The following is a 20273-nucleotide window of genomic DNA, read 5'->3' on the forward strand; positions in this document are numbered from 1 at the left end:
GCCGACAGATCCTCTATACTACACCACACAGGAGAGGCCAGATTCCTACTACACCACAGAGAGCCGACAGATCCTATACTACACCACACAGGAGAGCTGACAGATCCTCTATACTACACCACACAGGAGAGCTGACAGATCCTCTATACTACACCACACAGGAGAGCTGACAGATCCTCTATACTACACCACACAGGAGAGCTGACAGATCCTCTATACTACACCACACAGGAGAGCTGACAGATCCTCTATACTACACCACACAGGAGAGCCTGACAGATCCTCTATACTACACCACACAGGAGAGCTGACAGATCCTCTATACTACACCACACAGGAGAGCTGACAGATCCTCTATACTACACCACACAGGAGAGCCTGACAGATCCTCTATACTACACCACACAGGAGAGCTGACAGATCCTCTATACTACACCACACAGGAGAGCTGACAGATCCTCTATACTACACCACACAGGAGAGCTGACAGATCCTCTATACTACACCACACAGGAGAGCCGACAGATCCTCTATACTACACCACACAGGAGAGCCTGACAGATCCTCTATACTACACCACACAGGAGAGCCGACAGATCCTCTATACTACACCACACAGGAGAGCTGACAGATCCTCTATACTACACCACACAGGAGAGCTGACAGATCCTCTATACTACACCACACAGGAGAGCCTGACAGATCCTCTATACTACACCACACAGGAGAGCTGACAGATCCTCTATACTACACCACACAGGAGAGCTGACAGATCCTCTATACTACACCACACAGGAGAGCTGACAGATCCTCTATACTACACCACACAGGAGAAGCTGACAGATCCTCTATACTACACCACACAGGAGAGCTGACAGATCCTCTATACTACACCACACAGGAGAGCTGACAGATCCTCTATACTACACCAACAGAGAGAGCTGACAGATCCTCTATACTACACCACACAGGAGAGCTGACAGATCCTCTATACTACACCACACAGGAGAGCCTGACAGATCCTCTATACTACACCACACAGGAGAGCAGACAGATCCTCTATACTACACCACACAGGCTGACAGATCCTCTATACTACACCACACAGGAGAGCTGCAGATCCTCTATACTACACCACACAGGAAGAGCCGACAGATCCTCTTATACTACACCACACAGGAGAGCTGACAGATCCTCTATACTACACCACACAGGAGAGCGCAGATCCTCTAGACTACACCACACAGGAGAGCCGACAGATTCCTCTATACTACACCACACACAGGAGAGCCGACAGATCCTCTATAACTACACCACACTAGGAGAGCTGACAGATCCTCTAAGACTACACCACACAGGAGAGCTGACAGATCCTCTATACTACACCACACAGGAGAGCCGACAGATCCTCTATACTTACACCACACAGGAGAGCCGACAGATCCTCTATACTACACCACACAGGAGAGCCGACAGATCCTCTATACTACACCACACAGGAGAGCTGACAGATCCTCTATACTACACCACACAGGAGAGCTGACAGATCCTCTATACTACACCACACAGGAGAGCCGACAGATCCTCTATACTACACCACACAGGAGAGCTGACAGATCCTCTATACTACACCACACAGGAGAGCTGACAGATCCTCTATACTACACCACACAGGAGAGCTGACATATCCTCTATACTACACCACACAGGAGAGCCGACAGATCCTCTATACTACACCACACAGGAGAGCTGACATATCCTCTATACTACACCACACAGGAGAGCCGACAGATCCCTCTATACTACACCACATAGGAGAGCTGACAGATCCTCTATACTACACCACACAGGAGAGCGAATATCCTTTATACTACACCAACAGGAGAGCCGACAGATCCTCTATACTACACCACACAGGAGAGCCGACAGATCCTCTATACTACACCACATAGGAGAGCTGACAGATCCTCTATACTACACCACACAGGAGAGCCGACAGATCCTCTATACTACACCACACAGGAGAGCCGACAGATCCTCTATTCTACACCACACAGGAGAGCCGACAGATCCTCTATACTACACCACACAGGAGAGCCGACAGATCCCCTATACTACACCACACAGGAGAGCTGACAGATGCTCTATACTACACCACACAAGAGAGCTGACAGATCCTCTATACTACACCACACAGGAGAGCCGACAGATCCTCTATACTACACCACACAGGAGAGCTGACAGATCCTCTATACTACACCACACAGGAGAGCTGACAGATCCTCTATACTACACCACACAGGAGAGCTGACAGATCCTCTATACTACACCACACAGGAGAGCAGACAGATCCTCTATACTACACCACACAGGAGAGCTGACAGATCCTCTATACTACACCACACAGGAGAGCCGACAGATCCTCTATACTACACCACACAGGAGAGCCGACAGATCCTCTATACTACACCACACAGGAGAGCCGACAGATCCTCTATACTACACCACACAGGAGAGCTGACAGATCCTCTATACTACACCACACAGGAGAGCCGACAGATCCTCTATACTACACCACACAGGAGAGCTGACAGATCCTCTATACTACACCACACAGGAGAGCTGACAGATCCTCTATACTACACCACACAGGAGAGCTGACAGATCCTCTATACTACACCACACAGGAGAGCAGACAGATCCTCTATACTACACCACACAGGAGAGCAGACAGATCCTCTATACTACACCACACAGGAGAGCTGACAGATCCTCTATACTACACCACACAGGAGAGCTGACAGATCCTCTATACTACACCACACAGGAGAGCCGACAGATCCTCTATACTACACCACACAGGAGAGCCGACAGATCCTCTATACTACACCACACAGGAGAGCCGACAGATCCTCTATACTACACCACACAGGAGAGCCGACAGATCCCCTATACTACACCACACAGGAGAGCCGACAGATGCTCTATACTACACCACACAGGAGAGCGACAGATGCTCTATACTACACCACACAGGAGAGCTGACAGATCCTCTATACTACACCACACAGGAGAGCCTGACAGATCCTCTATACTACACCACACAGGAGAGCTGACAGATCCTCTATACTACACCACACAGGAGAGCTGACAGATCCTCTATACTACACCACACAGGAGAGCTGACAGATCCTCTATACTACACCACACAGGAGAGCTGACAGATCCTCTATACTACACCACACAGGAGAGCTGACAGATCCTCTATACTACACCACACAGGAGAGCTGACAGATCCTCTATACTACACCACACAGGAGAGCAGACAGATCCTCTATACTACACCACACAGGAGAGCAGACAGATCCTCTATACTACACCACACAGGAGAGCTGACAGATCCTCTATACTACACCACACAGGAGAGCTGACAGATCCTCTATACTACACCACACAGGAGAGCTGACAGATCCTCTATACTACACCACACAGGAGAGCAGACAGATCCTCTGTAGGTTGACAGTGCAGTGTAGGTGGAAGCAGCAGTGAAGGAGGAATAGGTAGCCAACACTGATTTGTGTTGTTTTTTATTTTTAAATTGATTGCACATATAACAAAATAAAACTAAGAATAAGTGCACTTGAGTACAAGAATGGATGGTTGAGGCTGGAATAAATGTCTATTCTGCACAAGGTACGAACAAGTCCTGTGGGATCCATGCCTGGTTCATTTTAATAAACGTAAGCTTGTCCACGTTGGCTGCGGCCTGTGATAATGCTCTCTGCCGTGCTAAACACACGTTCACACTATACACTGGCTGCAGGGCAGGTCAGCACCTCCAAGGCTGACAAAGCTTTTCCACATTTGGGCCATGCTAACCCTGCCTTCTCAGGTGCTGGTGGCGCCCCAGCTGCGTTGGCGACCTCTTCCTCCTCCTCTGCCTTCGCCTTGTGCTTCCACTGTGCCCCCGCTGTCAGGTGGGAATGCTATCATCAGCTCGCGCATCTTCCGATCAGTAACAGATGTTTTCACTAAATTTTGTTCCCTGTCAGCAATGCAGAGCAGGGGTTCATTCACGGCAAAAGGGGGTACATGTGCAGTACGCCAGTCCCTTACGGTGAGCGAATGTGAGGTCACGGGGGTCAGTTAACAGACCTAGGGTAGCTCTTGGTACTCACAGTTTGTTGTATACCCTGGGCAGGCGTACAGTAGTGATGGAGAGGCTGGCACATAGATCCTCTGGGGCACTCTCTGGGTATAGGGACCAGGCCTGGTGGTACGTGAGGTGAACTGAGTGTTGTAGGTTTAGCGTGTCGGTGGCAAGATCCCTTATAGTTCATGACGCCAGTGCCGGTAACGGTGGCACACCGATTTATTGTAGGAATAATTGAGGTACACAAAGTTGTAGTGAACCAGAACTCCTTTTTACTGAACAGTTCAACTATGTACAGGCATTCAGTTAGCTCCATATGCAAAATCTTGGTAACAGGCAGGTTTCACATAAATGGCAGGCAAAGTCTTTTTAAGATACTCAGAGGGAATAACACTCACAGATCAGGCTGTACTTTCTTCAGATCCTGTCTGGCTTTCTCCAAGGCCCGTATGCCTAATAGCTGGCTTTATCCTTGGGTAGGGAGACCTTCCTCCGGTATAAATCCTCTTGTTGTAAATATCCTTCTGCCCTTTCTACCATTACCATGTATCATGTTCCACAAGAGGTGGAGAACAACGTGACCCAATTTACCCTTGAGTAGTGCCCACAGTTACGTAGTGGGACACTACACATGTCACCCAGCAATACAACAGAGGATTTTGAGATATTTAGGCCCCTGTCACCCAGGCACAGCAGGGGTTCATTCACGGCAAAAGTGGGTTCATGTCACCCAGCAATACAACAGAGGATTTTGAGAAATTTAGGCCCCTGTCACCCAGGCACAGCAGGGGTTTGTATACAAAATAAAAAATGGTAAAATGTCACCCGACAATTGAAAATAAGAATTTTCTCAATTTAGGGCACTAAAATTGCCACTTTTTTAAAATTAAAATGGCTCTAAAATAGTCCTTGAAAAGGCTAGAGGGATGTAAAAGGCAGTAAAATGTGCTTAAGAGCATGGCAACTGCTCTGCAAACAAATGTGGATAGGGAAATAACTTAAAATTAAATAAAATAACTAAAAATTACAAATTCAGAGAAGGAGGTGGATATGGAGTCGGAGGTTGAGGAGGCGGTAAATGTGGTGTTATAGGTGGAGGCAGCAATGGAGGAGGAACAGGTAGTCAACAATTTTGTTTTAAAATATTTTTTATTGGGGTAGGTAGCCCCCACAATATTGGGACAAATAAGAAAAAAGAAAACAAAGAATCATTGCACTTGACTTGAGTACAAGAACGTATGTTTGATGCTGGTATAAATGTCTATTCTGCACAAGGGACAGACAAGTCTTGTGGGATCCAAGCCTGGTTCATTTTAATGAACGTGAGCTTGTCCACGTTGGCTGTGGACAGGCGGCTGCACCCCTGAGGAAGCCAGCAGAGCCTGGCGATACGCGTTGGGCTTGTTTCCTGACCACCACGCATACCCCCACCATGTCATCTTAAATGATAAGTATTACAGCTCTCCAATAATTTTATTGTTGATGGATTACATGCATTTTACTTCTCTGTTTATTTGTATTTGTGGGGGAATGTCTATGGTGTTGTGGTGAGTCAGGAGGGCATGTGCATATGATCAGTTCTCATGGCCCAGATCCATTGTATACAATGTTTTTAACTTATTCTTTGTCGTGTCTGTTGTCCTAAATAAATTTGATACTTTTTTAGATGTGCGGCTATTATCTCGGTATTCTATTTTCTTTTGAATTACATTACATGCGTTTTATACCGTGTGCCGGCACTCTCATCCTAATTTTGATGTGCCCCCGATTTTTTTATTACAAAAATTCGTCTGTCTGTAATGACGCCTCCTGCCGTGCTAAATACACGTTCAGAGAGTACACTGGCTGCAGGGCAGGCCAGCACCTCAAAGGCATACAGGGCAAGCTCTGGCCATGTGGACAAATTGTAGACCCAGAAGTTGAATGGGGCAGAACCATCAGTCAGTACGTGTAGTCGTGTACACAGGTACTGTTCCACCATGTTGTTCAAATGCTGCCTCCTGCTAACACACTCCATATCAGCAGTTGGGGTCGGTTGTTGCGGCGAGGCGACAAAGCTTTTCCACATGTCGGCCATGCTAACCCTGCCTTCTGAGGTGCTGGCGGTGACACAGCTACGTTGGCGACCTCTTCCTCCTCCCCTGCCTTCGCCTTGTGCTTCTACTTGTCCCCCGGCGTCAGTCGGGAATGCTCTCAGGAGCGCGTCTACCAGCAAGCTCCTATAGTCGCGCATCTTCCGATCACGCTCAAGTGAGGGAATTAAGGACGGCACATTGTCTTTGTAACGGGGATCCAGCACAGTGGCCACCCAGTAGTCAGCACACGTTAAAATGTGGGCAACTCTGCAGTCGTTGCGCAGGCACTGCAGCATGTAGTCGCTCATGTGTGCCAGGCTGCCCAGAGCTAAGGACAAGCTGTTCTCTGAGGGAGGCATATCGTCTGTGTCCTCCGTATCCCCCCAGCCACGCACCAGTTATGGGCCCGAGCTGCGTTGGATGCCACCCCGCTGTGAACATGCTTCATCCCCATCCTCCTCCTCGTCCTCCAGTAGTGGGCCCTGGCTGGCCAAATTTGTACCTGGCCTCTGCTGTTGCAAAAATCCTCTTTCTGAGCCACTTCTAAAAAGACTGACCTGAAAGTGTTAGAGATGACCCCTCTTCCTCCTCCTCGTCCTGGGCCACATCCTCTTCCATCATCGCCCTAAGTGTTTTCTCAAGGAGACATAGAAGTGGTATTGTAATGCTGATAACGGCGTCATCGCCACTGGCCATGTTGGTGAAGTACTCGAAACAGCACAACAGGGCACACAGGTTTCGCATGGAGGCCCAGTCATTGGTGGTGAAGTGGTGCTGTTCTGTAGTGCGACTGACCCGTGCGTGCTGCAGCTGAAACTCCACTATGGCCTGCTGCTGCTCGCACAGTCTCTCCAGCATGTGCAAGGTGGAGATCCACCTGGTGGGCAAGTTGCATATGAGGCGGTGAGCGGGAAGGCCAAAGTTACGCTGTAGAGCAGACAGCCGAGCAGCGGCAGGATGAGAACACGGGACGTGCGCACAGACGGCCCGCACTTTATGCAGCAGCTCTGACATGTCGGGGTAGTTGTAAATGAATTTCTGCACCACCAAATTCAGCACATTCGCCAGGCAAGGGATGTGCGTCAAACTGGCTAGTCCCAGAGCTGCAACGAGATTTCGCCCATTATCGCACACCACCAGGCCGGGCTTGAGGCCCACTGGCAGCAACTACTCATCGGTTTGTTGTTCTATACCCCGCCACAACTCCTGCGCGGTGTGGGGCCTGTCCCCCAAACACATCTGACGTTTACCCCTGGCTGTGCTGAAGTTGGTGGTGAAGGTCTGTCGCTGACCGGATGAGGAGGTGGTAGAAGAGGAGGAGGAAGCCGAGTAGGAAGAGGAGGCAACAGGAGGCAAAGAATGATGCCCTGCAATCCTTGGCGGCGGAAGAAAGTGCGCCAAACAGCTCTCCGCCTGGGGCCCAGCCGCCACTACATTTACCCAGTGTGCAGTTAGGGAGATATGGCGTCCATGGCCGTGCTTACTGGTCCACGTATCTGTGGTTTGGTGGAGCTTGCCACAGATGGCGTTGCGCAGTGCACACTTGATTTTATCCGATACTTGGTTGTGCAGGGAGGGCACGGCTCTCCTGGAGAAGTAGTGGCGGCTGGGAACGACGTACTGTGGGACAGCAAGCAACATGAGCATTTTGAAGCTGTCCGTCTCTACCAGCCTGAATGACAGCATTTCAAAGGCCAGTAGTTTAGAAATGCTGGCATTCAGGGCCATGGATCGAGGGTGGCTAGGTAGGAATTTACGCTTTCTCTCGAAGGTTTGTGAGATGGAGAGCTGAACACTTCCGTGTGACATGGTGGAGATGCTTGGTGACGGAGGTGGTGTTGTTGGTGGCACATCCTCTGTTTGCTGGGCGGCAGGTGCCAACGTTCCTCCAGAGGTGGAGGAAGAGGCCGAGGCAGCAGCAGAAGAGGGAGCAGGAGAGGCCTGAGCCCTTTCTTGGTTTTGAAGGTGCTTACTCCACTGCAGCCCGTGTCTCGCATGTATATGCCTGGTCATGCAGATTGTGCTAAGGTTCAGAACGTTAATGCCTCACTTCAGGCTCTGATGGCACAGCGTGCAAACCACTTGGGTCTTGTCGTCAGCACATTGTGTGAAGAAGTGCCATTCCAGGAAACTCCTTGAAGCTGCCTTTGGTGTGCTCGGTCCCTGGTGACAGTGGCCAGTAGCAGGCAAACTGTTTTGGCGACGGCTGCTCTGCTTTTGCACCCTGTTCCCGCTTTTGGTACGCTGTTGGCTCGGTCTCACCACTGCCTCTTCCTCCGAACTCAGAAAGTCAGTGGCACGACCTTCATTCCATGTGGGGTCTAGGACCTCATCCCCTGCATCGTCTTCCACCCAGTCTTCCTCCCTGACCTCCTTTTCGGTCTGCACACTGCAGAAAGACGCAGCAGTTGGCACCTGTGTTTCATCAGAGACGTGCTGAGGTGGTATTGCCATGTCCTCATCAGGAAACATAAGTGGTTGTGCGTCAGTGCATTCTATGTCTTCCACCCCTGGGGAAGGGCTAGGTGGATGCCCTTGGGAAACCCTGCCAGCAGAGGGTTTCAGGCGCCACCTGTGCGCTTTCTGCAGAAGACTGGGTGGGAGATAATGTGAAAGTGCTGGATCCACTGTCGGCCACCCAATTGACTAATGCCTGTACCTGCTCAGGCCTTACCATCCTTAGAATGGCATTAAGCCTGAAAAAATGTCGCTGTAGATTCTGGCGGCTACTGGGACCTGAGGTAGTAGGTTCAGTAGGACGTGTAGCTGTGGCAGAACGGTCACATCCTCTCCCTGCACCAGAGGCTCCACCAACACCACCACGACCATAACCGCGTCCCTTATTAGATGTTTGCCTCATAGTTAGCATTCACCAAGCAAAGTAAAAAGTAGTTAAGTCTGTTAAAAATAATTAACCGCCAATAAAAACCCTGATGTAGGGTATTGCACAACATTTTAAATCTTTTTTTTTAAACTCTCTATGTGACAGCGGTATTTGTGGCCTAAATTTCACAGTAACTTATGCACTTCTAATCCCAGATGTGCAGTATATCAGAGGTTTTTTTTTTTAACCCCAGTAAGCAAAAAGCAGTATTTGTGGCCTAAATGTGACACTCACTTATGCACGTCTAATCCCAGATGTGCAGTATATCAGAGTTTTTTTTTAACCCCAGTAATCAAAAAGACGTATTTGTGGCCTAAATTTCACAGTCAGTTATGCACCTATAATCCTAGATGTGCACTATATGAAAAAGATGGGGGGGGGGGGGGGTTTCACCCCAGTAAGCAAAAAGCTGTATTTCTGGCCTAAATGTGACACTCACTTATGCACCTATAATCCTAGATGTGCACTATATGAAACAGATGTTTTTTTTTGCCCCAGTATGAAAGAGCCGTATTTCTGGCCTAAATTTCACAGTCACTTATGCAGCGATAATCCTAGATGTGCACTATATGAAACAAAGCTTTTTTTTAACCCCAGTGTCTCAAAGCAGTATTTCTGGACTTGCAGACATGCAGATAGCCTGTGCTGGTGCACTATTGTTGCATAAAATGGCTGCTGACTGTATTGATATTGACTAACTGAAGGAAAAAAAAGTTTGTTTTCAGTAGTAGTTGGCTCAGGGCAGGCTTAAAACAATTGTGCACTGCACCCACAAAACACATTTGCTGTAGATCGCTGAGTAAAGAAGCTGTTCTTCATAAGATTCCTCCCTGATCTCTCCCTCACAGCAGCTGCAGCCTCTCCCTACACTGATCAGAGCAGAGTGACGGGCGGCGCTATGTGACTCCAGCTTAAATAGAGGCTGGGTCACATGCTGCACTGGCCAATCACAGCCATGCCAATAGTAGGCATGGCTGTGATGGCCTTTTGGGGCAAGTAGTATGACGCTTGTTGATTGCAGCCTTTCAAAAAGCGCCGAACACCGAACCCGAACTTTTAGGTAAAGGTTCCGGTTCGGGTCCGGGTGCCGAAAACCCTAAAGTTCGGGTTCGCTCAACTCTACCCCTGACCGCTCCATTGTAAAAATGACTGTTAAAGGGGCTGTCTTACTTTAGAAAATGGTATTTATCATGTAGAAAAAGTTAATACAAGGTACTTACTAACATATTGTGATTGTCCATATTGAGACCTTTGCTGGCATCATATATTGTTTTTCATTGCATGATTATACACTGCTCATATTCAGGGGTTACAACCAACATACAGTCCAGCAGCGATGGCCATAGGAAAAAGTGCCTAAGTGAACTCCCACGGTACCAACCACCAGAGAAGCCAGCAGCTTTTTTCTTCAACTGCTGGATTGTAAGGTGGTTGTAACCCCTGGAAATGAGCAGTGTATCATGCCAGCAATGGAGGCAATATGGACAATCACAATATGTTAAAATATTATACTCTACTACCACCAATATTTACCATCATTTTCTCCAACTTTCCAAGATAAAACTTTCTGGGATGAAGGATCCAAGATGGTATCTATAGAAGCCACGTCTTATGCTCTCCTTGCTCTTTTGAAAATGGAAACACATGACGCTGTAGATCCAGTGGTTCGTTGGCTTACCGAGCAGCATCGCTATGGTGAAAAAGTCGTTTCAACACAAGTGAGTCATGGAAGCCCAAAGGGGTTGTCCAGAATTAGAAAGAATGGTTTGCACGCCTGCTGTTCATGGGCTGTGTCTGACCTTGTAATTCTGTTACTTTCTAATGCATGAGATTGAGTTACAGCAAAAAAATGTCCATAGACAATGGTGATGCAACTTCTGGAAAAATAACAAACCTTTTTTTTCTCTAAATTGCTCTTGCCATTTACCACCAATCTGATGCCTCTACAGGCCTTCTTCATAATATCTGGTAGGCTACTATGCTGATATGATGCTGGACTGTTCTACACCACCAGTAACTTTGTGTTAGTCTGCTGCTCTACACAACTTTACAATATGTGTCCTTCATTATACATGTAGATGACTTCTGAGATAACACATTGCGCCCATTTTAAGAGGCTTATTTATTTTTTTCTTTTCATTGATCTTCTCTAGGCCACGATAATGCTCTTTCAAGCTCTGGCCCAATACAATGTGGCTAAAGCTGATATAAAGAAGCTGAACATGGATGTTTCATTCCACTTACCCGGAAGAAAAGACAAAACGGTACACCGTATCGATTTACAAAATGCTCTGCGATCTCGATCAGAGGAGGTGAGAACATCTTCTTTGACTACATTATTGTTATTATGCTGTTAAATGCTGGCGTTGACCATAGTTGAGAACGTCCACTTGACTATGTTTGTCGTGTGGAAAAATCAGATGAGGATTCCGCAGCAGAAATTCCAGGGTGAGGCGAGGCTTGCATGCAGTTGCTCGACCATGGACACCTATGCCATGAAGCTCCCTGTGCACAGTTTGTATGCTGATGGTAATGTCAGAGGAGTTTTGGAGCTTCACAGTTACTAAGTCAATACAGTGTTGGCTGAAATTTGAGAGTGAGCCTTGAATTACTGCCATGGGTTTACAGTTTAAATTGCCATGGGTCTACACTGCAGGACTGTGCCATGCCAATATATCATTAACAATAGTTTCCATCTTCTGCTATTGTGCCAGATTGTGTCATAGAAAATGGATCCGTTACCATTGACTTCCATTGTGTGTCAGAACGGATCCGTTTGGCTAAGTTTCGTCAGATGGAAACCAAAAGGCTGCAAGCAGCCTTCAGGGCTCAATGGAGACTGATCAGAGGCAAACTGATGCATTCTGAGCGGATCCTTTTCCATTCAGAATGTAACTGATCCGTTTTGGACCGCTTGTGAGAGCCCTGAAACAGATCTCACAAACGGAAATCAAAACGGCAGAGTGAAAGTAGCCTAAGAAACTATTAGTGTTGATCACGAATATTCGAATTGCAAATTTTTATCGCGAATATCGGCACTTCGAGAATTCGCAAATATTTAGAATATTCAAGATTTTTTTTAATCAGTACACATGACCCCTCCCTGCTTCTAGCTTGTGGGCCAATGAGAAGGCTGCAATATCTTTGACTTTAGGAGTAGTGTTGATTGCGAATTTTCGTAATGCAAATTTTTTTTATTGCAAATTTTTTAATTGCCGATTTTGGCAATCAAGAAAATAATGACTGAAGATAACGAATTCTCAAATTCATGAATATTCACCCAAATATTCGCGAAATATCACGAATTCGAATATTGCCCCTGCCGCTTATCACTAGAAACTTTGTAAAAATGTAAACAAGAGGAGTGAGGGCTCTGCTCACAAGAGCTTAGAGTACTTTCACACTAGCGTTTTTCTTTTCTGGCGCTGAGTTCCGTCCTAGGGGCTCAAATCCGGAAAAGAACGGATCAGTTTTATCGCCATTCATTCTGAATGGAGAGCGATCCGTTCAGGATGCATCAGGATGTCTTCAGTTCAGTCTTTTTTACTGATCAGGCTTTTCAGAAAACCGTAGCATGTTGTATTTTTACCTCCGGCCAAAAATCCAGAAAACTTTAACTGAACGCCGGATCCGGCATTTTTCCCATTGACTTGCATTAATGCCGGATCTGGCGCCGTGTGTTTCATCAAACCGGATCTGGCTTTTGCATGCTAAACCCGAAAAAAGTGCAAAAAAAGTTAAAGACCATAAATGGCGGATCCGTTTTTCCCAATGCATTTTTTCATTGTGATCAGAATGCTGATCAGGATTCAAATATAATCTGTTTTCACACGTTTTTCCGGATCCGGCGGGCAGTTCCGCCGACGTAATTGCCCGCCGGATTCAAACAACGCTAGTGTGAAAGTACCCTTACTATCTAGTAGGAGGTAAAAGTGCTCTTTTTGTAAAATGGTTCCACCTTCTTGTCTAGTAATAGCTTATAGAATTAGTAAGCGAAACAGTATGATCCAGTATTTGTGTGTGCACAGATTTGAAGTGCATGGAGTGTTGGAGATACTGCTGGATGGAAGGATCAGATTGTGAGGAGTAATGTAGAAACATGGTGAGCAGAGAATAGGTAGATTAGCACCCTAAGGGCTGTTTCACACGAGTGGATGCCGTGCATGACATCCGCTCCGTGAAAGAGTGCCAAAATCCGATGCAGACTGCAGAGGCACGGAGCATTAACATGACTGATAATGCTCCGTGCCTCTCTGTGATCTCTTTACTACGAAATCACAGTTGTCATTGTGATTTCATAGTAAAGAGATCACAGAGAGGCACAGAGCATTATCAGTCATGTTACTGCTCCGTGCCTCTGCAGTCTGCATCTGGTCTTGGCACTCTTTCACGGAGCGGATGTCACGCACGGCATCGCTCGTGTGAAACAAGCCCTAAGGCCCCTTTCACACGGGCCTTGCGGGAAAAGGTGCGGGTGCGTTGCGCGAACATGCGTGATTTTTCTGCGCAAGTGCAAAACATTGTAATGCGTTTTGCACGCGCGTGAGAAAAATCGGCATGTTTGGTACCCAAACCCGAACTTCTTCACAGAAGTTCGGGCTTGGAATCGGTGTTCTTTAGATTGTATTATTTTCCCTTATAACATGGTTAAAAGGGAAAATAATAGCATTCTGAATACAGGATGCATAGTACAATAGCGCTGGAGGGGTTAAAAAAATAAAAATAAAATTTTACTCACCTTAATCCACTTGATCGCGCAGCCGGCATCTCTTCTGTCTTCTTCTTTGCTGTGTGCAGGAAAAGGACCTGTTGTGATGTCATCACATGATCTTTTACCATGGTGATGGATCATGTGATGACCAGAGTGATGTCACCACAGGTCCTTTTCCTGCACACAGCAAAGAAGAAGACAGAAGAGAAGCCGGGCTGCGCGATCAAGTGGATTAAGGTGAGTTAAATTATTATTATTTTTTTTTAACCCCTCCAGCGCTATTGTACTATGCATTCTGTATTCAGAATGCTATTATTTTCCCTGTTATAAGGGAAAATAATAATGATCGGGTCTCCATCCCAATCGCCTCCTAGCAACCGTGCGTGAAAATCGCGCCGCATCCGCACTTGCTTGCGGATGCTTGCAATTTTCACGCAGCCCCATTCATTTCTATGGGGCCTGAGTTACGTGAAAAACGTACAAAGAGGAACATGCTGAGATTTTCACGCAACGCACAAGTGATGCGTGAAAATCACTGCTCATGTGCACAGCCCCATAGAAATGAATGGGTCAGGATTCAGTGCGGGTGCAATGCGTTCACCTCACGCATCGCATCCACGCGGAATACTCGCCCATTGTGAAAGGGGCCTTAAAAGTGAGGATGTTGGAAATTAATCGGATTGTCCATAGTAGTATATTAAAGAGAACTGGTGCTACTCGAGTGAAGTCTTAAGACTAGGAGGTTCAGGTCATGGATGAGGTTCGCATTTCAGGACATTTTTGGAACAACATAGAGCAAGGAGTTTCGGACATGTACCAAGGTTGTTGCTGTCTGTGTCAAGAGGTTTGGAGAATAGGGGCAGTGCTTCATTCAGGAAAATTTTAGGTTTTTTATAATATTTGACAGACACATTGGGGAAATGAAGATTGTAGAGTGTCTATGAGAGTGCAGATTTCTATATGTGAGATAGGCACAGTAGATGTGTCCTGAGATGGATGAGACTGTTTGATAGCAAAGGAGAGAAGGTTGTATTCAGAGAGCGAGAGAAGAGAGTTGCTAAAGTCAGAAACTAAGTAAAGTCAGAAGAAGATCAGAACAAATGAATTCCTTTGTTCATGCACAGTAGAATTTGCAAGTTGAGAAATGCCTAGTGAGGAGGTTAAAGATAGAAACAGAGGAAGGTGGGAAGATGGGATTGTCAATGGGGGTGTTAAAGGTGCCCATAATGGGAGTATTTCACATACTTAGAAGCCAGGCAGCAAAGTGATCAAGGAACTGGTGGGGTATGCCCTGGGGCTATAGACAACTGGTACTTATGGGGAAATGGGTAGAGATGGATCTAAAGTTGCAGACCTTAAAAGATGGGAATGTGCTATGGTTACTAGAGATAGAAAGTACAACTGATTGCACTATTATGCCTATCAGAGACAACTAAAACCTGATGAAAATGAAACCATGAAGCCATTGTGAATAGAAGCTATAATTCCACTGTGAACAAAACCATGACGTCATTGAGAAGATGAGAGATAAGATTCCACAAAATGGAGCAATGAAGCCATTGTGAATGGAACTATATGATCCGTCAATGGAGCCAGTGAAGCCAATGAAGTCAGTTCAGAGAAAAACCTAAAATAAATGTTCCCGCCATATATGTAAATGCCCACTTAGATGAGTCCTGTCTCCTCAATGCTTCAGAGATGAGTCCAGCCACGCCCACAAACGAATAAGACACACCCTCTATGATTGCTCATCTCCACCCCTTCTTTTCCAAGTCTCGCAGCTGCGCAGTATACATTATATGATCAGTGTGAGATGAGGAGTAGTATTGATCGCGAATATTCAAATCGTGAATATCGGCACTTCGAGATTTCGTGAAGATCTAGAACATAGTGCTATATCTTCGTAATCGCGAATATTCTAGATTTTTTTTTCGTGAGTGAGGTGACTGGTTCTGCACATACAGAGGATTGGGGACGTGAGTTCGGGAGGAGGGTAGGATCTTTAGATTCTGTCACTCTTATAACGGGAGGTGGGGTTAGGAATGGGAAGTGATGAGGTAAGCATTTAATTGACATAACTTGAAAAAAACAAAAGTGGACTGTAAAAGAAGTACTTGGAGGTGTTTAAAAAAACAGGTGGGGAAGAACAGGATATCGATGATTCTTATGGTTTAAAACCGGTGACAGGTTCCCTTTAACAAAGCAGAATAAAATGACTTTGATGTTTTGATGTGATACTCACTGGAGCACATAACAAAATGATGAGGCCATTGCATATGATTGTTCGGCTTCTTTACAGACCAATATAAATGAAGGTTTTGCGGTCAAGGCAACGGGAAGTGGAAAAGCTACATTAACGGTAAGACTGTACATAATATTGAGGTATACTTTTTATCTGAAACGTAACCTCCTAACATTAATGATAAAATTGGAAAAAACTGCCCAAAAATTTCAATTTTTTTTCTTGTATATTTTTAATGTGTGTCTGCAGTAAATCTTGTTGGCGCACAACTCAGGGGACACTATTGCATTTTAAATTTTAGACTTAAGAACCAATAAAATTTTTCCCCCTTTGTGTTCTAGCAGTCATAACTTTTTAATTTTTTCTTTTAAAGTTTTTATTTTGCGGGATTAGTTGTAGGTTTTTTAGGAACCATGTTGGTGTATATATTGTGTATTAAATAACTTTTATTATTTTATTTTTAAGGGGAAAATTTACATTTTGCATTATTTTGTGGATATTTTTTTTTACAGATTTCACTGTGTGGTACAAATAATATAATTTTATTATCTGGGTTACTAAAAATGAATATAACGTCACATTTCTATTTATTTTTACTGGGGGTTTTTTTCTCTCCTCCTGCCTCCTGTCAGCTCTGCAGCTGCTCCCTCATTCTACTCCAGACTGAAAGGGAGGGGGGGCTGCTTTAACTGCTCATATTGTTTGAAAGCTGGCATTCCAAGCTTTCAAACAGTACCAGAATGACAGCAATGTGTTCAGTACAGGGGAAGATATCACTGATAGAAATCGGAATGCTGTGAATACTGTTAATTTTACCCGCAATTATTCCCGACTCAATTTCTAACAGTGATTTCTCCTCTGTTGCTTGGACTTGGCTAGTCTTGAATGAAAGCCTGGAATGTCAGCATTCAAACGTTTTCTAGCTGCTACCATTCATGAGATAGCAGCATCTAAAGCAGCCCTCCCCCTCCATTTTCTGCCCAGCCCAGCTCAGGCAGAACAGTTAGCTACTTTTCCTACTGCCCAAGCTGGACTTTGGCAAACCAGTTAGGTGGTTAAAGGGGGGTTGTCTCACCTCAAACATGGGTGATATATCTCTAGACTATGCCACTAATGTTAGGTAGGTGAGGGTCCCACCTCTCTACAATGGAGTCTGCAAAGCGGGGGAGAGTGTGCCTTCATTTTTTCTATGGGAGAGCTGAAAATAGATGTTCAGCATGCTCAGCCATTTTCGGGAGTACCATAGAAATAATGGAGAGTGTACTGCATGAGTGCAGCCACCTTTCCATTCACTTTTATGGGTCTGCTAGAAGTCAGCGTCTGGCTATTTTTTGTGCTCCCATAGAAAAAAATGGAGGGCAGACACACATTCTTAGTGCACACAAACACATTGAGTACTTACAAACTCCATGCAGATGTTGTCCTTGGTTAGATTCAAATCTAGGACTCCCAGCGCTGCAAGACACCAGTGCTAACCACTGAGCAACCTTGCTGCTCAGGGGCGTAACTAGAAGTGACTGGGCCACAGCAAATTTTTGTATGGCCCCCCCAGCGCGCTTCGCAACTCTCCCCTCATGTGTAAACCCCACTCCTTTGGCTAGTCACGATCTAGACCAGACCAGGCTGCCACACCATCCTTTTCCTAATACATATATATATATATATATATACTGGACTATCAGTGAGTCATCAGTCACTGATGTGCGCTGCAGCTCTGCTCTGCTGTGCCGCTCCTGTGTGTTGCTCCTCTTGTCGATGAGCTTTTTTCCCGCCCACCTGCTGCTTCCTTTGGTCATGGTCAGGAGTCGGTGGGTGTGCCAGACTGTGCTGTCTGTGCCTAACTAGAACAGAACGGGAGGGGCCCAGGAGGGATTGGATGATATTGATGATGGACAGCTCACACAGTTGCCTGCGCCGCACTGTGAAGGGGCCTGCCTGGCCTGAAAAACTAAATTAAAGGCAGGGCAGCTAAGCTGACTTGATTGACATGCTGCCGGGCGCCGGGCCCCGAAGCAGCCGCTTCCCCTGCTTCCCCGGTATTTACGCCACTGTTGCTGTTCATTCATCCTCAAGATGTTAGCTAATTGGTCCAGTTACGGGTCAAAATGTAAAAAAATCTAAAGTTTGCATAGTGATGCTTTTTATCAAGGATTAGAAAAAAAAAACATTGTTGCTTTTTTCATAAACAGAGCTCCACCTGTCCATGGTTTGTGTCTGGTATTCCATCCAAGTTCTACTAATGTACAGTGTCTGAGCTGCACCACCGCACACAACCCATGAACAGATTTGGCATGTTTCGAGAAGGAGGCAGTTGTTTTCTAATTGTTAACAAACCTTCAATCTCACATGGGTGTTTATGATCATCCCTTGTTTAGGTGATGGCTGTTTACTATGAGCTAGTGAGAGCGGAGGAACAAGAATGCAAAGACTTTGATCTGTCAGTCACTGTGAATAAAGAAATTCTTGGTAAGTGTTATACTCGATTTCAGAACTGTGTCATCTTAAGATGAGATGTGTTAGCAGATCCAGGCAATTATAGTTGAAGCTTTCAGCCATCTAATGTCTAAGAGGGAACTGGCTCCGTATATCTCATGTATTTCCCATTTTTCAATAGAGTTCATGGTTGTAATATAAGGTGTACACCAGGGGCAACCGCACACAAGGGCTATACCATTCAAGGGGACTTAAAGGGGTTGTCCAAGTTATATTTATTGATGACCTATCCTCAGGATAGGTCATCAATATCAGATCGGCGGGGGTCCGACACCCGGCACCCCCTCCGATCAGCTGTTTGAAGAAAAGGCATGCGCGGTGTCAGTGCTGCCTCCTCTTCACTGTTTACCTTCTAGCCGTTGCATCTGCAGTGGTGAGCAGGTGTAATTACACCCAAGCCTTCCTATTGAAATTAATGGGACGGCTTGGGTGAAATTACACCTGCTCACCACTGCAGATGCAACGGCTAGAAGGTAAACAGTGAAGAGGAGGCAGCGCTGACACCGCGCACGCCTTCTCTTCAAACAGCTGATCGGAGGGGGTGACGGGGTTTTGGGGTTGTTTGCTTCAGTTTTACATAATAAAGCATTTTTGAAAAAAAATATTTTTTTTATGTCTCCTTATTCTGAAAGCCATAGTTTTTTTTGAGGGGGGTGACTGTCTTATTTAGGGGCTCATTTTTCGTGGGATGAGATAACGGTTTGATTGGCACTATTTTGGGGTGCGTATGACTTTTTGATCGCTTGCTATTACACTTTTTGTGATGAAGGTGACAAAAAATGGCTTTTGTGACACCGTTTTTATTTTATCTTTTTTACAGTGTTCATCTGAGGGGTTAGGTCATGTGGTATTTTTATAGAGAAGGTTGTTATAGAAGTGGCTATACCTTATATGTATACTTTTTTATTTATTTAAGTTTTACACAATAACAGTGTTTTTAAAACAAAAAAAAAATCATGTTTTAGTGTCTCCATAGTCTGAAAGCCATAGTTTTTTAATTTTTGGGGCTATTGTCTTAGGTAGGAGCTAATTTTTTGCGGGATGAGGTTACGGTTAAACTGGTATGATTTTAGGGGGCATGCGCCTTTTTGATCGCTTGGTGTTACACTTTTAGTGATGTAAGGTGACCCAAAAATGTTTTTTTATGCATTTTTTTTTTTACGGTGTTTACCTGAAGGGTTAGGTCATGTGATATTTTAATAGAGCCAGTCAATATGGACACGGCGATATCAAATATGTCTACTTTCCTTTTTTTTTTACTTTAATTTGAGAAAAGGACGCTTTTTTAATTTTTATTTTTTATAAGCTATAAGAAAAAAATGTATTTATTTTTTATTTATTTTTTAACTTTTTTTTTTGTTCTTGAAGATCCAGTGGGTCTGATGGTTTACAATACACTGCAGTACACTGTATAGTGTTCTGCAGTGCATTATCACTCACAGTAGGCCTGATCCCTATACTAAGGCAAGCTGGATGCCTGTGAAGGCATCTAGTTACCATGGTAACCACCAGGACGCTGCTGCGCTGCCAATAGTTAAGGGAGCTCCCTCCCTCTGTTAACCCATGAAGCACCAGGCTGCTGCCACAACACAGCAGCAGCCCAATGGGAGAGGGAGGGAGCTCCCTCTATCTCTTAACCCCTTCCATACAGCGGTCCCTATGGACCGCAGCATGGCAGGGGTTAAACGGCTGACATCGGTGCCAACACCGATATC

At 45.6% G+C, this 20273-nt stretch overlaps 1 protein-coding gene across 1 annotated transcript in view; it reads left to right on the forward strand.

Annotated features, from left to right (window-relative positions):
* The window catches only part of LOC122927157 (venom factor-like), a 150633-nt gene that overhangs the window by 85374 nt on the left and 44986 nt on the right, over positions 1–20273 (forward strand). Inside the window, 4 exon segments of the mRNA XM_044278754.1 lie at positions 10670–10830; positions 11266–11424; positions 16123–16182; positions 18441–18531. Coding sequence (XP_044134689.1) covers positions 10670–10830; positions 11266–11424; positions 16123–16182; positions 18441–18531 — 471 coding nt within the window.

This window comes from Bufo gargarizans, chromosome 2 (assembly GCF_014858855.1).
Source record: "Bufo gargarizans isolate SCDJY-AF-19 chromosome 2, ASM1485885v1, whole genome shotgun sequence".
NCBI classification, from domain to species: domain Eukaryota; kingdom Metazoa; phylum Chordata; class Amphibia; order Anura; family Bufonidae; genus Bufo; species Bufo gargarizans.